At 40.1% G+C, this 21666-nt stretch overlaps 1 protein-coding gene across 4 annotated transcripts in view; it reads right to left on the bottom strand.

Moving 5' to 3' along the window:
* NTF3 (neurotrophin 3) overlaps positions 1 to 11287 on the bottom strand; it is a 75635-nt gene extending 64348 nt beyond the window's left edge. For 3 of the 4 annotated variants that reach the window (XM_021393517.1, XM_021393525.1, XM_021393508.1), the window contains exon 1: positions 11093 to 11287. Coding sequence is in view for 1 of the 4 variants with exons in the window: in XM_021393501.1 (XP_021249176.1) it covers positions 11093 to 11110 (18 nt within the window). In the remaining 3 variants the exon portion in view is untranslated. The remainder of the gene's footprint in view (positions 1 to 11092) is intronic. The other variant, XM_021393501.1, reaches the window with a different exon arrangement.

Genomic DNA, 21666 nt, shown 5'->3' with positions numbered 1-21666 from the left:
GTCAGGGATTGGTGAGCAATTGTTTGTGCATCACTTGTTGTATACATTCATATATATAAACATATATAGAGAAAAGGAATAGGATAATAGTTATGACTATCTTAGTAAATAGTTTTATCTCAACCCACAAGTTCTACTTTTTTTTTCCATGATTCTCTCCCCTGTCATCTTGGCAGGGTGTAGAGTCTTGCACCTGGGAAGGAATAACTGCATGTTTCGGTACAGTTTGGGGTATGACCTGCTGGAGAGGAGCTCTGCAGAAAAGGACTTGGGGGTTCTTGTGGACAACAGGTTGGCCATGAGCCAGCAGTGTGCCCTGGTAGCACAGAAGGCCAATGGGGTCCTAGGCTGCATTAAAAGGTGTGTGGCCAGCAGGTTGAGGGAGGTAATCCTTCCCCTCTATTCTGCCCTGGTCTGGCCTCACCTGGAATACTCTATCTAATTTTTGTACTGGGGAGCCCATAAAGACAGGGATCTCCTGGAAAGAGTCCAGTGGAGGACCACAAAGATGATTAAGGGCCTGGAGCATTTCCCCTATGAGGAAAGGCTAGGTGACCCAGGTCTGTTCAGCCTTGAGAAAAGACAACTGAGAGCTGATCTTATTAATGTTTACAAATATCTTAAACATGGGATACAAAGGGACATGGCCAACCTGTTTTTAGTGGTCTGTAGGGACTGGACAAGTGGTAATGGCCATAAAGTGGAGCACAGGAATTTCTGTACCAATATGCGAAAGAACTTCACAGTGAGGGTGATGGAGCACTGCAACTAGCTGCCCAGAGAGGTTTCGGAGTCTCCTTCTCTGGTGGTATTCAAGACCCATCTGGATGCCTACCTGTGCAACCTGCTGTAGGGAGCCTGCTTTGGCAGGAGAGTTGGACTAGATGATATCTGGAGATCCCTTCCAACCTCTCCAATTCTGTGATTCCCCCTCTTCTCTGCCATGGTGAGGTCACATTTAGAATACTGTGTCTAGTTCTAGACTTCCCAGTCCAGAAAAGACAGATCTCCTAGAAGGAGTCCAGCAGTAGGCCACAAAGATGATAAAGGGTCCGGAGCATCTCCGCTGCATATGAGGAAAGGCTGAGTAACCTGAATCTACTCATCCTGAAGAAAAGAAGGCTGAGGGGTATCTGATTAATGCTTATAAATATCTAAAGGGAGGTGGGAGGCAAATGGATGAGGCCAAGCTTCTCTTGGTGGTGTATAGCCACCAAGGATAAAGATAAGGAGTAATAGCCCAAAACCTGAACACAGGAAGTTCCATACAAGTGTGGAAGAACCTCTTTATGGTTAGGGTGATGGAATACCTGAACAGTTTTCTCAGGAAGATTGTGGAGTCTCCTTCTATGGAGATACTCAAGACCCATCTGGATGGGTACCTGTGCAACCTATTGTAGAGTACCTGCTTTAGCAGGAAGGTTGGATTCAATGATTTCTTGAGGTCTTTTCCAATCCTTGCAATTCTGTGATTCACAACATCTCTGGGCAGCCTGTTGTGCCTCACCACTCTGAGTAAAAAATGACCTTCTAGTATCTTATCTAAATCTCCCCTCTTTTATTTTAAAACCATTGCCCCTTATGCTGTTGCTATCAGACTGTATAAAGTTAGTCTCCCTTGTGTTTATAAGCTCCCTTTAAGTACTGGAAGGCTGCAATGAGGTCTCCCTGGAGCCTTCTCCAGACAGAATAAGACCAGCTGCCTCTGCCTTTCTTCATAGGAGAGATTCTGCAGCCCTTTGATCATCTTTGTGGCCTTCTCCTGGACACTCTCCAGTAGCTCTCAATCTTTCTCATGCTGGGGCACCCAGACCTAGACACAGTACTCCAGATGGGGCCTCATGAGGGCAGAGTAGAGAGGGACAATCACCTACTTCTCCCTGCTTGCCATTCCTCTTTTGATGCAGCTCATGATACTGTTAGCTTTCTGGGCTGCAAGTGCACACTGCTGGCTCTCATCCAGCCTTTTATCCACTACAGCCCCCAAGTCCTTCACTGCAGAGCTGCTCTCAAGGAGTATTTCTCCCAGTCTGTACTTGTACCTGGGATTACTTCGTCCTAACTACTACACCTTACACTTGGCCTTGTTAAATTTCTTATGTGGGCCCAGGTGAACCTTATGAAAGTATGCTTGTTCACCTCCTGGCTGAGGAAAAATCCATAGAAGAGGATGCTGTCTTAGAACTTGTCTAACAAAGTTATTCAGAAGCAGCTGCTGGGTTTAAATTTCACACTCACAACCTGAATTCACTTCTGAGGTTAGACACGCCTTTAAACATTCATGTATAGTACAGTGTACTCTTTCTGTAACTCTCTGGTGTGATGTCAGCTAGTTCTGAAAATACTAACTTAGACTTCTGGCAAATAGAAGTGAATAAATAAATAAATGAGTTAATTAGATTAACAATTTCTTACATGTTAACTCAGCTAATGTAAGATAAAACATGTAATAACTACAGTAGGCACAAAACCCAAATAAAGGGATTTAGTGCTGGAAGATGGTAAGAGAGCAACTGTAAAGCAGCACTTGAGTTCCACAATGGGTAATACACATAGCTGAAGCACAGGAAGTATTGGAGGAGTGCTGTAAATCTTACTAAGAAGGATGCAATCCTCCAGGAATATTTTCATCATTTTTGGTACAGGCATGCAACAGATAACAAAAACAGGGCTAGTTCAATGCAATCTGTATATTTAGATGGCTAGATGAGCAGTGACTCACTCAGGAATACAGGCAGAGTAGCACTGAGTCATGCACTGTGTTTTTCTGACACTGTTTGTTGGAAACATGGAACTGCCGTCCTTGTCAATGTGCATTTCAATCTAACTAAACAGGTCACATCCCTGAGCTTCACTTGACTACCAATGAATTTAGTTACAGTAAGTACAGACACATGACCTATTCTAAACAACATTACCCTTATTTACACATATCTTCAACATATATTTCCACAGAGGAAAATTTCAAACACAAACCTAGAAATCAGACTGGGCAAGACCTACGTGTATATATGTGTGTGTATGAAGAGGTAGAGAAGAGAGATGAAGACAAAGATGAGGGAGAGAGGACAATATGATCTTGTTCTGAGCTTTCCAGATGATCGCTGTCCTAAATGAACAGGGACTTTAAGACTACTGTACTGAGCTTGCTCACACAGCGAGATGTTTGTACCACATGACCACTGAACTGGATGGATTGTGCTCTTTTATTCCCAGCACTGGAATACAGCTGTAGGAACACCCAGATGTCCCCACCTTTGCAGACAGATCTTGCTGGCTGTGCCACAACTACAAAAGGAGTTCAGGTGGATGCAAACACTCTATGTTCATCACACTGAACACAGTGATTTACTCATGCTTTGAACACTTTCCTGTAACCACCCAGCACTAATAGTGTTTGTCAATCTCCTTCTCTACTCCCAGCCAGCTGGGAGATTGATGTTACCACTTGCTTTCTATTAGCTCAATGGTTAAACAGGGAGGAAGCGTGCAGAGAAGGGCTAGGGCTTCAGCCTAACTTTCACTAGTGGCAGTTTGTTGCCTGTGAATTCAACACTGTTTTGCCTGGTTTCTTGGTGGTTTTGTTGTTAGTGTTTTTCAGGAATTGATCCTTGGAAAAAAAATGGAAAGAGATCTGTGAACTTCCACATGACTAATGCTATGTAATGTAAGGAAGAGCAGCAGGTGGCCCACTTTATCTCTGCTGGGAGCAGCACCCAGTTGCAGCAGTTTGTGCAGACAGGACAAGGTGCTGTAACTTGCTTGCAGGTACACAACCAAGGGAATTACACTTCGTGTCTGCCAATGTGGTGGTAAGCAATTGCCTGAGAGCTAGAACTGATGTCCCTATAGCGAAATCTCCAGATATGTCTAATTCATCCACTGAGACAGAACTAGCAAGAAAGGAGACTTCAGTTCAGACAGCTGGTAGCACTGAGTGCCTTGAACCTTCTCCTGAAGATAAGGTAAGTACCAACACAAGACACACACATATGGATGATCTTCTACAACAAGGAACTGGGTTACAAAAAGCAGCTAAAAGGCTTTGTAGTAATAGAGGTGCCAAGGGAGAGAGATAGGTTGTTTAATAATCATATTTCAGAAGTGAACAGCACTAAAAGGAAGGCACCTTGATCCCTGGTAATCCACAAAAGCAGGGCTGCAATTCAGTCCTCACTTTCCAGCTTCACTCCCAAAACCAGGTATGCTTTTACAACTATAGGTGCCCATGACCAAGATCTGCAAGAAAAAAATCATACCAGCAGCCTGTGTATAGAGGGTGACTCCTTTTCAAACAGCATTGAGGTTCCTTCCTGGCAGCCTGACAGGGTGTCTTGAGAGGTATGCTGTCTCCTGGAAGCCAAGATTCAGGACATTGCTGAAGGAGTACCACAGCTTGTCAAGAGCATGTACAACTATCCTCTGTTGCTCTTCCATGTGTACATAAATGACACTGGAAGCCAGAAAATGGGCAGAATCAAAGAAAATTATAGAGCATAAGTAAAAGAAAGCTTGGGAGCACAAGTGAAAAACACTGGCACCTAAGTTATCTTCTCAGTTTTGCCAGATGGAAGAAAGAGGGAAACCAGGAATAGCTGTAGTGATCAGAAGGACCAACACAATAGAAAAGGTGTTACAAAAGAAGTGGAAGGACCAGCACGATAGCAAGGTGCTACAAGGGAAGGGAAGTAGATCACTCACCCATATCAGAAGATTCTGGGTTCACGTGGAGAAGCTTCCACCAAGAAGGGATCTCCAGAAAGAGATCCTTCCTTAGTGGCAGTCAACCCTTAAATGAGGCCTAAGAGGGGTGGAGCCTGGCTCGTGAATATATGTTTGGAGGTCACACAGGTGAATTGCCTACACCTGTGCTCCAAGGGCTGACTGGGTCTTTCCTCCAGGTGTTCAATCAGTGGTTCAGGCCATGATTCAGCAGCTCCCATACAATAGTTCATATCAGTTCCTGGGTACATGGATGGTGCTGGCATGAGGGTTATGAGTTTTATGACAATGGGACTTTCTATGAAGATTATAATCTGTTAGGGAGGAATGGGATCCACATGTCTAGAAGAGACGGGGCAATCTTTAGCAGCAGGCTGACTAACCTAGCGTGGCAGGCTTTAAACTAAAGGACTCAAGAAGTGGGGTCAAAAATGGCAATGCTGATGCTATGCTTGTTACTGGAGAATAAGCCAGGCCAACCAGAACAGTGACGAGTGTTCCTTAGATGCCTTCACATGAGCCAGAACGCCAGCCACCTCAAGGGTGTATATAGCAATGGGGGATCCTTTTGAGTCCCTAGGGATGAATGATGTACTGGTGGAGAGCTTATGGGTGAGAACTAAAGGGCAGGGAAATGTGGGTGACACCACTGTGAGTGCTTACTACAGTTTGCCTGATCAGGAAGAGGAAGCTGATGAGATCTACAGAGAGTTGAAAGCAGCCTCATGATCACAGACACTGTTTCTCAAGGGGGACTTCAACAATCCTGGTATTTGCTCGAAAAGCAACACTGCAGGCACACACAGTCCAGGAGTCCTGCAATATGTGGAAAATAACTTTCTGAGAGATGTTGTGGAGGAGCCAATCAAGAGAGGTTGGCTGCTGGACCTTGTTCATACAAAAAAGGAAGGTCTCGTGGCTGACCATGAAAGAGTGGAGTTCAGGGTCTTCCAAGATGCTGGAGATAAGAGAGAGTGTCTGGGGAATGGAAGACTTCCCCTTGGTTGAGGAGGAGAACATCAGAGATTGTGTAGGCAAAATCAGTACCCACAAATCCATGGGCCCTGATAGTTTGCACTCATGAGTGCTGAGGGAAGTGGCAGAAGTAATTGCTGAATCGCTGTTTATCGTCTTTGAAAGTCAGCCCCACTTCTGTTCCTAGGTAGGTGATGGAACAGTTTATTCTGGATGTTATATCCAAGAAATTGGAAGAAAAGAATGTTATCACGAGTAGTCCACATCGATTCACCAAGGGGAAATCATGCTTGACCAACCTTGTAGTATTCTATGATGTCATCACTGGCTGAGTAGATGAGAGGAGAGCAGAGGGTGTTATCTGTCTTGACTTTAGCAAGGCTCTTGATGCTGTATCCCATAACATCCTCATAGTTAAGCTTAGGAAGTATGAGATAGATGAGCAGACAGTAAGGTTGTTTGAGAACTGGCTGACTGACAATGCTCAGAGTGTTGTGATCAGTGGCCCAGAGTGTAGTTGGAGATCTGTAATTAGCAGTACTCCACAGGGGTTAGTCCTGAGTCTGGTCTTCTTTGACATCTTCATCAGTGACCTAGATGAAGGGACAGGAAGCACCTGCTGCAAGTTTGTGAATGACACTAATCTGGGAGGAGTGCCTTATACGCCAGAAGTCTCTGCTGCCATTCTGTGAGACCTGGGCAGGCTAGAGTGTTGGGTGGTGAGGAATCTTATGATGTTCGACAAGGGCAATTGCAGATTTCTACTCCTGGGGAGGAATAACTCCATGTATCAGTACTGGTTAGGGGCCGACTTTCTGGAAAGGAGCTCTGCAGAGATGGACCTAGGTGTCCTGGTGGACAACAAGGTGGCCATGAGCCAGCAGTGTGCCCTTGTGGCCAAGAAGGCCAATAGTATCCTGGGGTGCATTAAAAAGAGCATGGCCAGCAGGTTGAGGGAGGTGATCCATCTCCTCTACTCTGCCCTAGCGAGGTCACGTCTGGAGTACTGTGTCCAGTTCTGGGCTCCCCAGTTCAAGAGAGACAGGGAACTTCTAGAGAGAGTCCAGCAGAGGTCTACAAATATGACTGGGGACCTGGAGCATCTCCCTAATGAGAAAAGGCTGAGAGATCTGCAACTGTTTAGCCTGGAGAAGATTGAGAAGGGATCTTATCAGTGCTTATTAAAAATCCTAAGGGTGGGTATCAAGTGGATGAGGTCACATGTTTTTCGATTGTATCCAGCAACAGGACCAGGGGCGAAGGGTACAGTCAGGAACACGGGAAGTTCCATATGAACTTGAGAAAAATCATCTTTACTTTGAGGGCAACAGGGCACTGCAACAAGCTGCCCAAAGTGATTTTTGAGTCTCCTTCTCTGGAGATATTAAAAACCTACCTAGACGCTTTCCTGTGCAACCTACTCTAGGGAACCTGCTTTAGCAGAAGGGTCAAACTTGATGATTTACAGAGGTCCCTTCCAATTCCTGTGACACTGTGATTCTGTGATCTCATATATCCACACACCTATAATCACTCACAATATGCATTTATCTGTGTCTCTTGCTTGCTTGCCCCTTACACTTAACTCCCAGCCTGCTCTTATGCTGCCAACTACACATGCATTACCTCCTGGACTCTTAGGCAGCCTTCATCAAAGTAAGAGGCAGATGACTGCGGATTGTCTATACCCTCATAAAATTCTTCCCAATTCTCATTGCTCTTCCCTTTCCCACCCCAAATTATTTTCTTTCTCCCAGGTCCCACACCCAGATCTATAATTGTTACCTGTACTTCATTTATTTTGTGCGTGCTGTGTGCACATCTCACTTATCAGACAGCTGTTCACTTCTACCATCTTCTCTTCCGTAGTCCTTACAAATACACATGAACTGGCAGTTACTCTTCTTTGTCACACACCATCATTTCTCACCCCTTGTTACATGAGCTGTCATTCAATCCCACTTCATGCCCTATGACTCCTAACTCCACTCACCTATTCACACACTTCACACTTCACTTTTGACATTAGTACAGCCATGTGGCCTATAAAGTCCTGCAGGTATCATCCCTTCCATTCCTTCTTCTCTCACCCCTATATATCTTTAGTCATTTCTCTGCAAGCACATTTGTTCCATTCCCTCTTACTGTTTCTCTTAGCTAGTACCTACTACAGAGTTATAAGCACATTCGTCGCATCTCGCTTAATAGAATATTGCCCCTTTTTATTTGTATGTATTCTTCTCCCAACCTCTCACTTTTATTTGTTACTTTCCACTGTTTTCCTCAGCTGCTTCCCCTGTTACATATTGCCTGTGCCATCCTGACTGCAGATAACAGGCATCCTTTGTTTCTAATGGACAAGTAACTATTGCACCTTTGGGCTACTTCCTCAGTTTCTCTTCAAAACAATATGAAATTCTTACCCTGTGCTCTCTTGTCCTATATCTCCTTTAGACTATTTGCCCACGCATCTTTACGGAAAACCCAGCTCTTAATTTCATCCTTATACCCTCTCTATTCTTCATTCTTTCCTCATTCTCATGCTTCACGAGAACTGCCACATCTTCATATTCACAATTCACCCTGTCCCCATAGTTTTAATTATCTAGCATTTCCTCACAGCACCTTCACACAGCTTTTTCCTTCTTCATTCTGCCTCTGCTTCATAACGAGGCACTACATGTCCACAATACTCCAGCAGGCTTCCAGCCTCTGAAATTTCTCTCAGCAATCCATGCTTCAGTCCAAATATATGAAGGATGCTCTGAAAGTAATGCCTCCAATTTTATTTTGTTGGCCTGCTTCATCAGAGGTGGATGTTGGTGAGATAGCAGTAGAGGATGAATCTTCTTGCCAATATTCCATTAAATTTTGTTGCCATGCAATGTATGGCAGCAGAGGGGCAGTCTGACAAAATGGCAGTTGACATGGAAGTGTGCATGAAGCAAGGGTGTGGAATTAAATGATTCTGTGTGGACAAACTTGCATTCATCGACACTTGCTGAATGTTTATGGGGACCAAATAGTGGATGTGAGCACAGAGAGGCAGTGGGTGGTGTGTTTCTACAGTGGCAACAGCAATATGAAAGACAAGCCACGTTCCAGACAGCCATACAGATATTTATGAATGTGGTATGCAGGCTCTTACTCATCGCTGGCCAAAATGCATAGCTAATGGAGGTGACTATGTTGAAAAACAGTGTTTTGTAGCTGAGAATTTGCTATATCAAATAGTGTTATTGTGTTCTTTGTTGCAATTTACTGGAAATAAACAGGAAGACATTACTTTCAGAGAAACCTATGTACGAAAGTTCACATTTTTCTTCCTCCTCCAAACGTCCTTTCTGCTCTGTGCTTTCAGCTTTCTCTCTCCACTCCCACTGAATACCCTACCCCCTCTGCAGACTCCAGCATCCTTGTAGGTCCCTTTCATATTTTCACCCAGCATCCAGTCTGCATCTTTTCCCATCCCTCTCAAGTGTTACTTCCCCTTCTGAGCTCCTAAACTTTTCTCCACTCATGAAGATCCTCTTTGTCCAGTTGACTTGCAGTAGTTTCCCTTTTATGCTGACTACCTTTGCACAGCTTACCTGCTCCTACTACCCCAATATATAGCACATTGTGGTTTATTTTCAGCACTTAATACTTTCACTACAAATGCCTAATACATTTCTTTCTATGAATTATTCAGTTAAATTTTCCCTGGGGAAAAAAAAAGAAAAAAGAAACACTAAATATATTTGTCATCTCAAAATATAGCATCTTCCTACACAAAGCACTCCCGTCCTGACCCTGCTGGTTTATCCTCTTCTCCCCATATTTTGGGTCCTCCACCTGCAATCATACCTAGTTTTCCTCCCTCTACCATGCTTGCAGACACAGCTTCTGGTACTGACATGTGTATCTAAGAGCAGTCTTTATACTACACGATGTTGAAGCCATGCTTAACTCTCATTCTCTACTGCTTATGTCTATTTTGTCACAAAGCAAGATAGACACATGTTTAATTAGATTTTCATTTTTCTGACATCTTATGAGTGTTCCTGTACCATCCCTCCACTTACACACTTGCACAGGTCACATATTTCAGTGCCTGAGAATATCTTTCCTATTTGTCTGGGTATTTTCCTGAGGGCACAGTGTAAAGTCAAACTACATACCATTTGCACTTCTCATGCAACAAATCACATAAGCCTAAGAGCAAAGAGTGCTTTCTGAAACGCTGTGGTTCATAACAATTGACTGGACCATACAGCACACTTCTCTGTTTATTTAAAAAGGAAAAAAAAAAAAAAGCACATACTCACTCCTCTCTAAATAACTGGTTTTGCAATATAGGAATGAGAGAATGTGTGCACAGCAGCCCTATTCAATCCAAAATATCCTTCTCTCCAAATACTGTGTATTTATAGTTCAAGAGATAGGACCAGCACAGAGCTTTCTCGTTTATTTTAATGAAGGATTAAGAACTGATCAGAAAACTATCTAAACCATTCAAGGATTTTTTCCCCTCTTGGCTAATAACATTTGGTAACTCCATAAGGACTCGCCAGTAACTAATGCTTTAAGCTGCATTTCAGCTGTTTAGATGAGAAACAGCTTTCTATTTTGCTCTCTATGTGTGTCTGTATTTATTTGTTGTGTGCTGCATTCCTGGAAGACACTTACTGAACACTGGAAACTGTAGCATAAGAATAGTCTCCCTGCCATCCTAGTACAAAATGAGTGTATCTTTTTCACCTAGACACAGATGTACAGGGAATCCTTTGATCTCCAGTTCCTTCCAGAGAATTTAGTGTTGGGTTTGAGGAGAAGGGAGATTGATTCAAAGGTCATGAGTAGGGTTTTCAGTATCTGACACACACAAAACATAACAAAGCTCCAGGGAAGTTAAGTACCTGAGACAGGAGAGGTCTAGGAATTAGGAATTTTGACTTTGCGTGTCATGGGCTCTAAGTTTCCCTTAGGGCAAGTCTGCTATGTATGCCAAGACTGGTTCCTGCAATCTCTATTCAAGATTTGTAACTCCTTTTGTTACATCTGAAGTTTTTTATTTCCATCTTAAAATAAAACCAAGAGCCTCCTTTGTTTCTGCCTCTTAAATCAGATTCTTTTAGCACCTCATATTTTTCCTCCGCTGTTTTCTTACCAGGGACCTGAACAACAGTGTGCGGAGCAGGAGGACAGAGGAATCTCGGGACTAAAGCAAGCTATAGGGCAATTAGAGGTGGGGGAAGGAGGAGGCACGATGGGAAAGGCAACAACATTTGGGACAGATCTACTTCTTACAAGACACCCCCCCCAAACTACCATTAGAATTCTTTAAAGAATCCCTCTCCCCCCTCCCCTCCCCGCCCTCTTAGGACCCTATTAGAAAACGTCAAATTTCCCTTACCGTGGTAGGAGTAACCATGGCATCCGTGTAAATGTTTCCAGAAAAGTCGACATGAAGAGAAAGGTGAATGTAAATATGTTCATTCAAAGTCCCAAAGTTGGTCTGCTTCAGTTGTGCAGAGTTGCTCTATGGGAGAGGAGCCTTTAACTCTGAGTCCCGTGAACATAATCTCCTCGATTATAACAAACCAGCTCAGCCAGATGGCTCTGTGCTCTGTAGATTAACCCCTTTATTGCCATGCTCTGCTTTCACTACCTACTGTTTATAAAAATTTTGCCTGGCTGGGCAATTTCAGAGAATGACACATTTTTTTGAAAACAACCTAATTGTCATAAAAGTCATTTTGTTCTCTTGTGTGTGTTAAAAAACCAATAATGTACTTATTTTTTTAATTCAATTTTATTTTTTTAAATCCAGTTGGTGTTTTCATTCCTTTTCCTGGCAAAATCTTTTCATACTATAAAGAAAAGTCTTAGTATCTGGGAATATTTTAGATAATTATTTTGTTAAATCATAACTATCTCTTCTGGACTGTGACTCTCAGAAGACAAGTACTTCATTGCAGGAATGTCTCTGCCTTTGCACTCTAATGGTCCATTCCCTCCTCTCTGTCTCTGTCTCTCTCTGTCTCTCTGTCTCTCTCTCTCTCTCTTTTCCCCCCACACTTGCTCTGTCTCCCACATGCATACTCACCTATATACACACACGCAGTCTTTGGTCAAACTGCCAGCATGTGTTTCTATTCTTACCCATATTCAGAAATCATTATAGGACATGTAAAACAGGTGAAATAGAGAAACAGAATTGGAAAGCCATAAACTTCCAATCCCTCTCTGGCTTTATTATTATTATTACTATTATTATTATTATTGGTGGTGGTGTTATTAATTCCAAATTCTAGACACATTTATTTAATTTTGTCATTGTTTCTCTCAGCCACGTCACTCCTCACATCATAAAAATAGAAAGAATAGACCTTAGGGTGGAGCTTTGTCCAGATATGCCTCCTGTTTTGATTTGCAGATTAGTCCATTAGGAAAAAGATGGTGAGTGCCAAAAATATGGAAAGTTAATCAGCAACCAGTAGTGACTGGTTTCTAAACTTCTTATTTAGAGTGATTGCTCGCAGAGATGGCTGATAAATTTAGCTGCATTCCTCTAAGTCTCCCTCTAAATTTACATGCTTAAGTCATCTCTCTTTTCTATTTGATTCGAACATAATTGAACAAGTAATAAAGATAAGAACCTGCTTATATAAGATAGATATAATACTTCAAAATGGAAGTCATCGTATTGTTCCCTTAAATAATTCCTTCACAAACTCATGAACCTTTTTCTTTTGTTAAATCAAAGAAATTTTCCTCTTTTTCCTCCTTTGTAAGGATGATTAGACCTCTAATGCTGTCAAAACACTGTACCATCTTCTTTAAGATAATTAAATCTACCTAGATAGTTGTCACTATTTTATAAAATATTTTCCACTGTGGATTGGAACATGGTACGTGTTGTGTTTGTTGTTCTTCTTTATCTAAATTTTCTCAGCCATAAGATAAAGCTATTCAAAGAAGTCTAAACTCTACACATTGTACCTGTTTCTTAAGTCTTGTTGGAATTGATTATTTTCTCTAACTGCCCATGTGTGGAAGGAAAGAGTAGTCTTCTGCCACTGACTCCTAAGAGCATTCCGTTGAAAACTGCTGCTCTGTCAATTCACAAAAAAAGACAGATAAGCCAACCAAAAGAAACCCCAAAACCCACACAACACAAATCTTCACCAGCTCACGAGCCTTTTTGTCTTCACTATTTGATTGAATACATTTTCTATCCTATTTAGATCTTTCTCAGCTAAAAGGATGTAAGAATTAACTCCTTTCTCCCCACCCCAACACTCTAGTCAAATCTGAGAAATGCCTAAAATATGACTCAGCTTTTAGTTTCCTCAAGTAGATAAGCAGTGCTAGGAATAGAAATAATTCCCTTGGCTTGTCAATGCTCCCCCAGAGGTAGGCAAAGGGTTAAGCTTCTGAAAGCAGCCCTACCCCAGCAGTATCACATTTGCAGGTAGTCCAGCAAAAAAAAAAAAAAAAAGCAAACAAGTAATGTACAAGTAAATGTCCCAAGCAAAGGGGCTGCCTCCCTCTGATGGGAGGTGAATGTACTGGAGCCAGACAGTATGCATGAATTGAGGGGTTTTGCCTGGTACTCCTTGTCTGGGTCTGTGGGCAATCAGACACCTTGTAACATGAGATGTGACAACTTAATCTTGCCAAATATGCATGCACTGTTAAAAGCATTGTAGATGGTGTGTTTTTACAGCTACAGAAAATGGAAACATGCTTGGTACTTGCAGTTTTGCATGTTTTCCTCTAAAGATGTTTCTCTCCTTAAACTGTTCTTGTCTAGATATTTGTACATCTTCTTCTGCTATTCTAGGTCATTTGGTGCTGTGTTTAATCTTATTTTTTAAGGATAAGCTTTACAACAAACATTTTGTTTTTTTACACTTCAAACATGCTTTATGATTTTTTTATAAAAATGAAGATCTCAAAAGGCGATCTTATTTTAATTGTAGTCCTTGGATCTGAGATTCTGACATAGAAATCAGGTTGTGTTACTTTTTCCAAATTTCTGTTCAGTCTTGAAGAAAATGAAATATTGCTCTGAGCATATTGTAGAAAGTCATCTTCAGTTTCTGAGAATTTTAACTGAAATAATTGCTAGTCATTGGTCTGATTAATTAGGCCTTTGATTAGACTTCAGAATACATAATATTTTATACAATATGAAGGCATTTTTTTCTATACATATTAAGATGCCCTTATAGTTCCATTTTATGTTAATGAAATAGAATATTTAGAGAGAAGATGTTTATGTTACTAAGTAAATGGATAAAGCTTTTCACTGTGTTTAGACGCAGCGATTTTCCCCGTTAACCGTTAGTTTTGCAACAGCGCCACTTCGTGGTAGTTGTCCTGAACAGATACTGAGTAGGAATGCTTGCAGGTATACTACAGGTGTTTGAAAGTTTGTCCTCATCGTTGCTTTGATACACATCAACAAATACATTTATCTACAATGGAAATATATTCCAGCCGTATACTTCTCCATTTATGAGAAGGTAGCTTTGAAGTAAAGACTAAAAAGAAGTAGAAGCAAAAGATTAGCTCTGAACATTTCATCTAAGAACGTCACTTTCATTCAAATTTCCAGAACTTTAGAAAGAGTCTGTAAACATCTCTAGAAAATATTTTCAGTGGCAATTGTTGTAAATGTCTCATTAAAAATAAAAATCAATCCAAGCATAGTTTTATGTAATTGATAGAAGTAGCAGCAGGAAAGGATAGGTTATTGGAGGAAAAGAAAAAAAGCAAACAAAAAAAACACATAGTTTAAATATTACTTCAAGACAACCAAAGGTATGATTTCAGAGCTGGCAGAATTGCTAAAGCATCACTGACTTTGGCCTCCCTTACATCTGCATCTGTTCTGAACTTAGGCCATCATGTACACTCATGCTAGAGTTTCTGCACCTCCCTTGCACTCCAGAACTCAATCTAGAGAAATGATAGGTACTAAAGAGAAATTCCAAGTAAGCTTCATAAACAATGTCATATTTTACTATGTTATACATTTCTTGGAAAGTTGTCTTCAGCAGTTTCTTCTCTCATTAGAAAATAATCTGATGAGTTCTTCAAATGATCAGATTAGATTATAGCAATTAACACAGCAGATCAAAGATGACACACTGAAAAACATGTATCCAGAGCTGTAGACATTCTAAGAAGTAAACATAAAAATACAAGGCAAGAACCATGAATTAGTGTCATACTCTAAAAGTCATTCCTGTTCAGATCTATTCCTGAAAGCACTAGACTTTGCAGTTTGCTCACCTGTAAAACTGTTTTCCTGAGGATTAACAAAGTGAGATTAAATCAGATTCAAAATTTAATACATATTATAATAACAATAAATATTAGAGTATTTTGTACCTATTAACTAACACCTTCTCACAGGAAATGTTTTACACGCGCAACATAGCATTACACAACCAAAGATTTAAAGTGTTTCACAAAAAAATTTCATTTCTCGATTTTCTTATTTAATAAACGTAGAGATCTGTACTCCTATATTAAAATAGAAGTATATGCTAAGGATTATACAAGAAGAGACATATACTTACCAACATATAGTTAAGGTTTGGCAATAGGGTTATGGATCATCACAAATCTTGTCTACTGTAATAATGTGTTATCTCAGTTTAGCACATACTTGGGCTTGTGTAATATTTGTCTTTTTCTGATAGTATCTAATTTTTCCAGAGTCATTTTTTTTATTGCAGTAATAATCAAGAAACTTCACAGCAGAAGAAGGTTATCTGATTACAGGCACCATTTCTGGAAATAAAAAAAAAAAAAAAAAAAAAAACTTCCTAACAATAGGCATTCTTTTAGCCTCTACTCATTTGTTTTGATTACCAAATTATTGAACAGAACTCACATGATTATCTGCAAAAAAAGTCATTTCTTGTTTATGAAAGTGCTAAGAAGATTTTCTCATTGGAGGAATCAACCACTACAAACAACAGAGCTTCTTAGTAAAATGTTGAAATTTCCCTAGTAGGACTTTGCTCCTGGACTGATGCTTCTGTGTCTGTGAGATCCAGAGGAACTGCAATTTCTGAAGCTGATTCTAAGAGAATGAAAGGAATGGAAAAGACAAATACTTTCTTTTTTATTCAATAATAAGAAACAAATAACTTTTAAATCTGCTATTAAATTAAACAGTACAAAAGTTAAGGGCCTTGGATCATTGCAAGTTTGCCAACACAGCATGAGCTGTGTTTATTAAGTTCAGACATGTAACTCATCATTGAAATAAAAGGGACAGTTCCACACAATTCATTTGATTTCCACTCACAAGGAGATGTGTCTCTAACTTTTGTGTTTACATTCTTAGTCTTAGTGTGAAATATACATGGTGCTCTATTTTTTTTTCAGTTTCCTGTGCAGTAAGAAATAGAAAATAAAGAAAGGAAATAAAGTGCGCAGCAATATAAGGTAGTGTAACATTGGAAATGCAACTGTGCTATAACATTTTTCTTAAATTATTTCAGAGTGGGGTCATCTTCTTGTTCTGAGGCTTTGTTTGCTACAAAAAGAAAGTTCTTTATTCAGTTAATGAGGTGTGTTATATATGAGAAGTTATCTTTTGAAGTTGATGGGGCTCTTCTCATCACTAGCTTTTATATCAGGTAGTTAATATTTGTGGGTTCTGACGTGACAAGGGACTTTTATTTGAATTAAGTCATTTTTATTCTAATTTTTTTTTTCTGATGGGTGCTGATGCTCATTTGGCTGAGCTTCTGAATTTTAATTTTGTAAAATCTTATTGTGAAATCACATGTACAGGAGGAGGGACAGGACAGCAAACATGGTATGGATTGACTTTCTAAAACTGAAAGTCCCATTTCAGTTAATTCAGATGTATAAACAGGATTTTTTAAACAGTTGTGGGTCAAACTATCTTCTGCTGATGCCTATCCTTTTTAAAAATAAGAAATTTCCCATACTAAGGCAGTATGCACATCTGCTGCCCAAATACTTCTTCAGTACAAAACATTTAATGGATATATCTGTTGTGTTCTCTGCAGCAGTAGCCAGGTAGTGTTTGGCATGTCTGTTCCAAGAGCCATCCCCAACAAGCAGTTTGTGTACTGCTGACCTCTTTAAGGCAGTTCTTTAGCACAAATCTGAGCTGTTCCATGCCTGGTGTTGATGTCCATGAACACTTAGTTTATTAGTATTAGGTTTGGCTTGGCAGTGATGTCATTAGGGTCTTCCATGCACTGTAGTACCCAAATGTGAATTCAATAGAGATGCACTATTGTAGAGTCCTAATGCAGCAAGTGGCAAGAGAGTAAGTGGAAATACGCAAGTCCAGAACCTGCTCTCAAGACCAGATTTGCTCCCTACCCAGGTGACAAGCTTGCAAAGGCAGCTTCAAGCATGGCCCTGGAATATGTAAAGCTCCAAGTACCAAAGGCTAGAGGCATCAAACAGTGCTGATCCCAGAGAGGATGGTGCTCTTCATGCAGTGTATGCTTACAGTCAAGAACACTCCTTAGTAGTTATGCAAACAGGAAGTGTTTTTTTTTGTTGTTCGTTTTTTCTATATGCTTAGCCTTTTTGGAGCTTGACAATAAGAAAGAGAATGCTGACATCTCTCCTTCTTTTAACCACATAAATGCAGGAACGTTTTTCTGTCAGAATCCATCCTTCCCCAGTTTTATTTATTTGGAAGGCATGGAAGGAAAATAAGGCAAAGAATGTAGGTAGCAAAGTGAAAGAGGATTTTAAAATGATCATTTCTTTTCAGTCTGAAGACCTGATGGAGGGACACTGTCAGGTGTCTGATCCCACTTTTCATTATAGAAGGAAGGAAAATACTTCTCTGCTACATGGTCATGGCAAATCTCTCTTATCAACTACCAGTCATCACCAATAGTTCCACATATGCTTATGAGTGTATAGGATCCTACTCACTTGTTTTGTTGCCTTCAATGTCTCCCATTCCCATTGTGTAGCTAAACCACTTCTTATCAAAAGCCGCAAGGACTGCAATGACAACTGTAATTAATGAGCTGCAAAGAAGGAAAATGAAGAAGCCATATGTTGAGCAAACAACACAGAGTATTCATGACAGCATGATGGGCATGATCACATCATTGTCCATGACTGGGAAAGCCTAATACATGAGTCATGCAATCTTGATCACACAAGCAGCAACAGGAAACTTTATGGGGCTTTACAACTGTTAGGAGGTTAATACATATGTGTTCTCTCCAATACTCACACTCTGTATGATATTCAACATTGCTTTAGAGTTTAATTCAGTGTTTTTCTCCTTTGAGACATTCCCCTTGAAGGCAGTAGCCTGGTATGTATAACTTTTCTCAATAGCCAACAACATTTGGTAAAGACAGGTTTTAGGCCTGTATGCTTTTTTTCTTATGTAAAGCAAGACTTTGTTATGTCATGTAATGGCTTGAAATTTGTGTGTGTAGCTGCAAAGGACAGATTTCATAACACAGCATATTGTGTATGCAAACATCTTGTCGTTTCCTTAACTATCATGCTTTCTTACTAAACAGCATGAAGTGAACAGGATCAATTTCTTAATCTAAGAGAACAGGATCAATTTCTTAACCTAAGAGCAAATAAAACATTTTTTGTATGACTAGCTCTTCTGAAATTAAAGATTGTTTTTGCATCACTAATTAGTGCACACTAATTAGCGTGGTAGTCAAAATGCAGCTGTTAAATACAAATATTCCATCTCCCTTAAACCTTAAACAAAACAAAACTCTACGAATCCATGACTTTTTCTTTATGGAAACATAACTGTAGGGGAAAGACACAGAACGTTACACAAATAGTCATAAATTTATATTAGTTCACATCAAACTCCACATACACAGTGTTATTTTTAACAAAGCTCTGGTGGACCTTGTGAGAATTAGAGCACTATCTTCATTATATCTTGATACCTTCCCTCTGTCTTCCTTCAACATTTTTGTCTTCTTATATAAAAGCCCTCTATTATCCTTAGTGTCTCAGGAAAGAAATGGGTATTGTACTCTGTCTAAAAGAAGAACAAATTGCAGTTCTGACAGAGTAAGTGAGTAAATTTCAAAAAATCCTTATAAAAATGTCTATCTAGAACCAAAACATTTCCTATCATACAACATGTTCTAAACCCAGCCCCCACACATTGGCTTTTGTCCTGTGACGTGATACCTTCAGCAAGCTGTTTCACTTGGAAAAAATAGCCGTGCAACCTTACTCTTCACTGAGAGGAATGCCACATGTCATTTTTGTTTCTCAGTGTCTTCAAGAGCAATTCCATGCTTTTGTGTGTGTTTCCCAGAGATGGTATTCTGAATCAGCTTAATAAAATGAAGAATATTCAAAACTTCTAAGGAATTATCCTGGGGTTAAAAGGCAACAGACATATCTGTACATACACATAAATGGTTTACACTGATAAAATGTCCTTTTTTGTAGCAAAAGTTGGTTAGCAATCAATGCTTGCTTCAAAAGTTCTGTATTGCTGAATGGGATAACAACAGATTGAAGGCGGGGGGGGAAGGGGTCCAAAATAAAAGGGAAAATTATACTTTCCCCTTAAAAAGAAGAGCTAAAAACCACTCAAAGACTGTATTTTGCATTAACATGTCTGAAATTACTAGGAAACTGTAGCACTACACACAGAGAAATTGTAGCTCAGATATCTGGTGAGATTGTATAGTCTGTGTGTATCCAGGGTGTCTGTATGGGACAATTTATGCTTATGAATATGAGCTTGCAAATTCTGAGTGCCTCAAGCTAAAATCTCCTGGTTTTGTTGTTGTTGTTTGTTTATTTGTTTGGTTTTTTCCTCATTTCTTTTTCATTTTTTTTTTTAGCAAAAATGAGCTGGATATGCCAATATCATTGTGTGATCAGAAGTAATTCCTTTCTGAAGTGCTTTTCTCCCACAGCTGTTGTTCAGTGTGCAAACTTCTATTACTGACTCCTATTCATAGGCAGTTTCACCTTGTGCTGTGATTGTGTGAGATTTTGTGCATAACACAGGCAGTGGTCCCGAACAAGCACTTAGCACATTGCCTACCCTTTCATAAGACTGATACTGTTTCTATGAAAAAGTGAAATGCAGTGACAGACTGAGCAGGAGCACGAGACAAACAAGAAGGATTAGAGGAAAAGTGGAGAAATAGCTGGAGAAATAATTGTTACTGAACTGTAGCTAGAGGAATTTAGAAAAACACAGATAATACTTTGACTGGGCACACTGAGGGTACAAAAACTTGCCAAAAGGCAGAGGAAGGTGATGTGACATGACTTTACTTCTTCCACAGTGGCCTGAGGCACAATCCTTTCTGCAATTATTTCAATTTACTGTCTACCCTGGCCAGTTGTTAAGAGCTACAATTGAATAAATAGTCATCTTATTTATTCAGAATTGCACCCATAGTACAGCTCTGACATGAAAACACAGTCCTTTTCTACTATGCCCAGATTATTATTGAACGGTTTGTGTTAGAGGTCACTGTATTTTGAGAAACTAAAAAATAACTTTCCTTCTGTAGAAAAAAATACCATTTTGTTTCTTTTAAGTCTGATTAAAAAAAAACTTCAAAAACTTTGATAAAAATATTATTTTAATTTTAAAACATTTGTATGTGAAAAGATTCTGTTTGCAAAGTCCACTTAGGATCACAGAATCATAGAATATCCCAAGATGGAAGGGACACATAAGGATTAAAATAGAAGTGGTGTTTTCTTTTTTTTTCAGTTACAAGGGACTTTGTCTGACAGGCATAATTTTTCAGATACGATGGAGAATGGCTTGGCAACCACAGCACCCAGGACCCTGGAATGCCTGTCATCTGGCCCCATAGACATGTACACACTCAGCCTCATAAGGATGATTTTCTCTCCCCACCCCTGCAAGAAGCCAATGGAGACGTTGGGGATTGAACCCCAGACCTCACACATGCAAAGCAGGTGCTCCATCACTGAGATGCATCCCCGTCATATAGTTTCTAATTTATCAGTAAAATCAGTCTGAATCATATATTTTAAAAATGTTCAGTATTTTAAAGTAAATAACTGGAAAACTTAACTGAGAATCACATGTAACAGCAAAACTTACCTATTTATTTATTTATTGCAAGAAATCTATTTTGAATAATAGATTTCCTTTCAACTGGTATGAGAAAGTAAACTTCCTGAGATGACACTGTTTTGATGTAGTGCAGTATAAACGATATCTACTAAAGCAGAGTTGGGTGTCACTGACATGTATTGATGCTTTTGACCTCATCTCCTTGAAACTAAATAGAATGATATAGGCATAGATTTGAAATTGAAACAAAATGTCCAGGACACCAAGCATTCACATTAAGCACTGAATGTACAGTGTTATGGATGTATATGACTGAGACAACATAGTCAGAAAATATTCAGTAATCGCAGGACAGCATCTGAGAGTAAGAACAAATTGCACATCCTTCCTATTTTACTGTGTAGAGCCAATATCATTATTTTTTTTCTGCTGTTCTCCTATGTCTGCTAATGTCAAGCACAAGGCAGGCAAGACTAACATTTTGTACTAGGGGTTAACATAACGAGGAGGAGTAGAAGGGCACACTTCAGGACAGAGAGAAGTGGATGAACATCATGCTCCCCCACTGGCAGGTGGCTGCTCTGCTGAGAAATGTCTTTATGTTTTGTCTGGATTGTTGAAGGAAAGAAGTGGAGCAAAAAGGTCTTTTCCTTTGTCATGGTTTTGTGATTTTTGTTGTCAGTATTCCACATCATAACATCATGTAAAGAACTGGCAGTTAAAGAGTCATTCCCCTGGTTACTGCAAACTGCCTTTTTTGGTGTGTGGTCCTCCGAGGGGGAGGGGGAGGGGAGGAGATGCACTCCCCAGCAGTCTTTGCGTTAGAGGGGGTGGTGAAGCCGGCTGGCAGACTTGGGGTCTCTTCCTTCCTTCCCAGTGGAGAAGCA

Source organism: Numida meleagris, chromosome 1, assembly GCF_002078875.1.
Source record: "Numida meleagris isolate 19003 breed g44 Domestic line chromosome 1, NumMel1.0, whole genome shotgun sequence".
NCBI lineage: Eukaryota > Metazoa > Chordata > Aves > Galliformes > Numididae > Numida > Numida meleagris.
The sequence above is the reverse complement of the archived record's forward strand: the minus strand, read 5'-3'. Positions and strand labels throughout refer to the sequence as shown.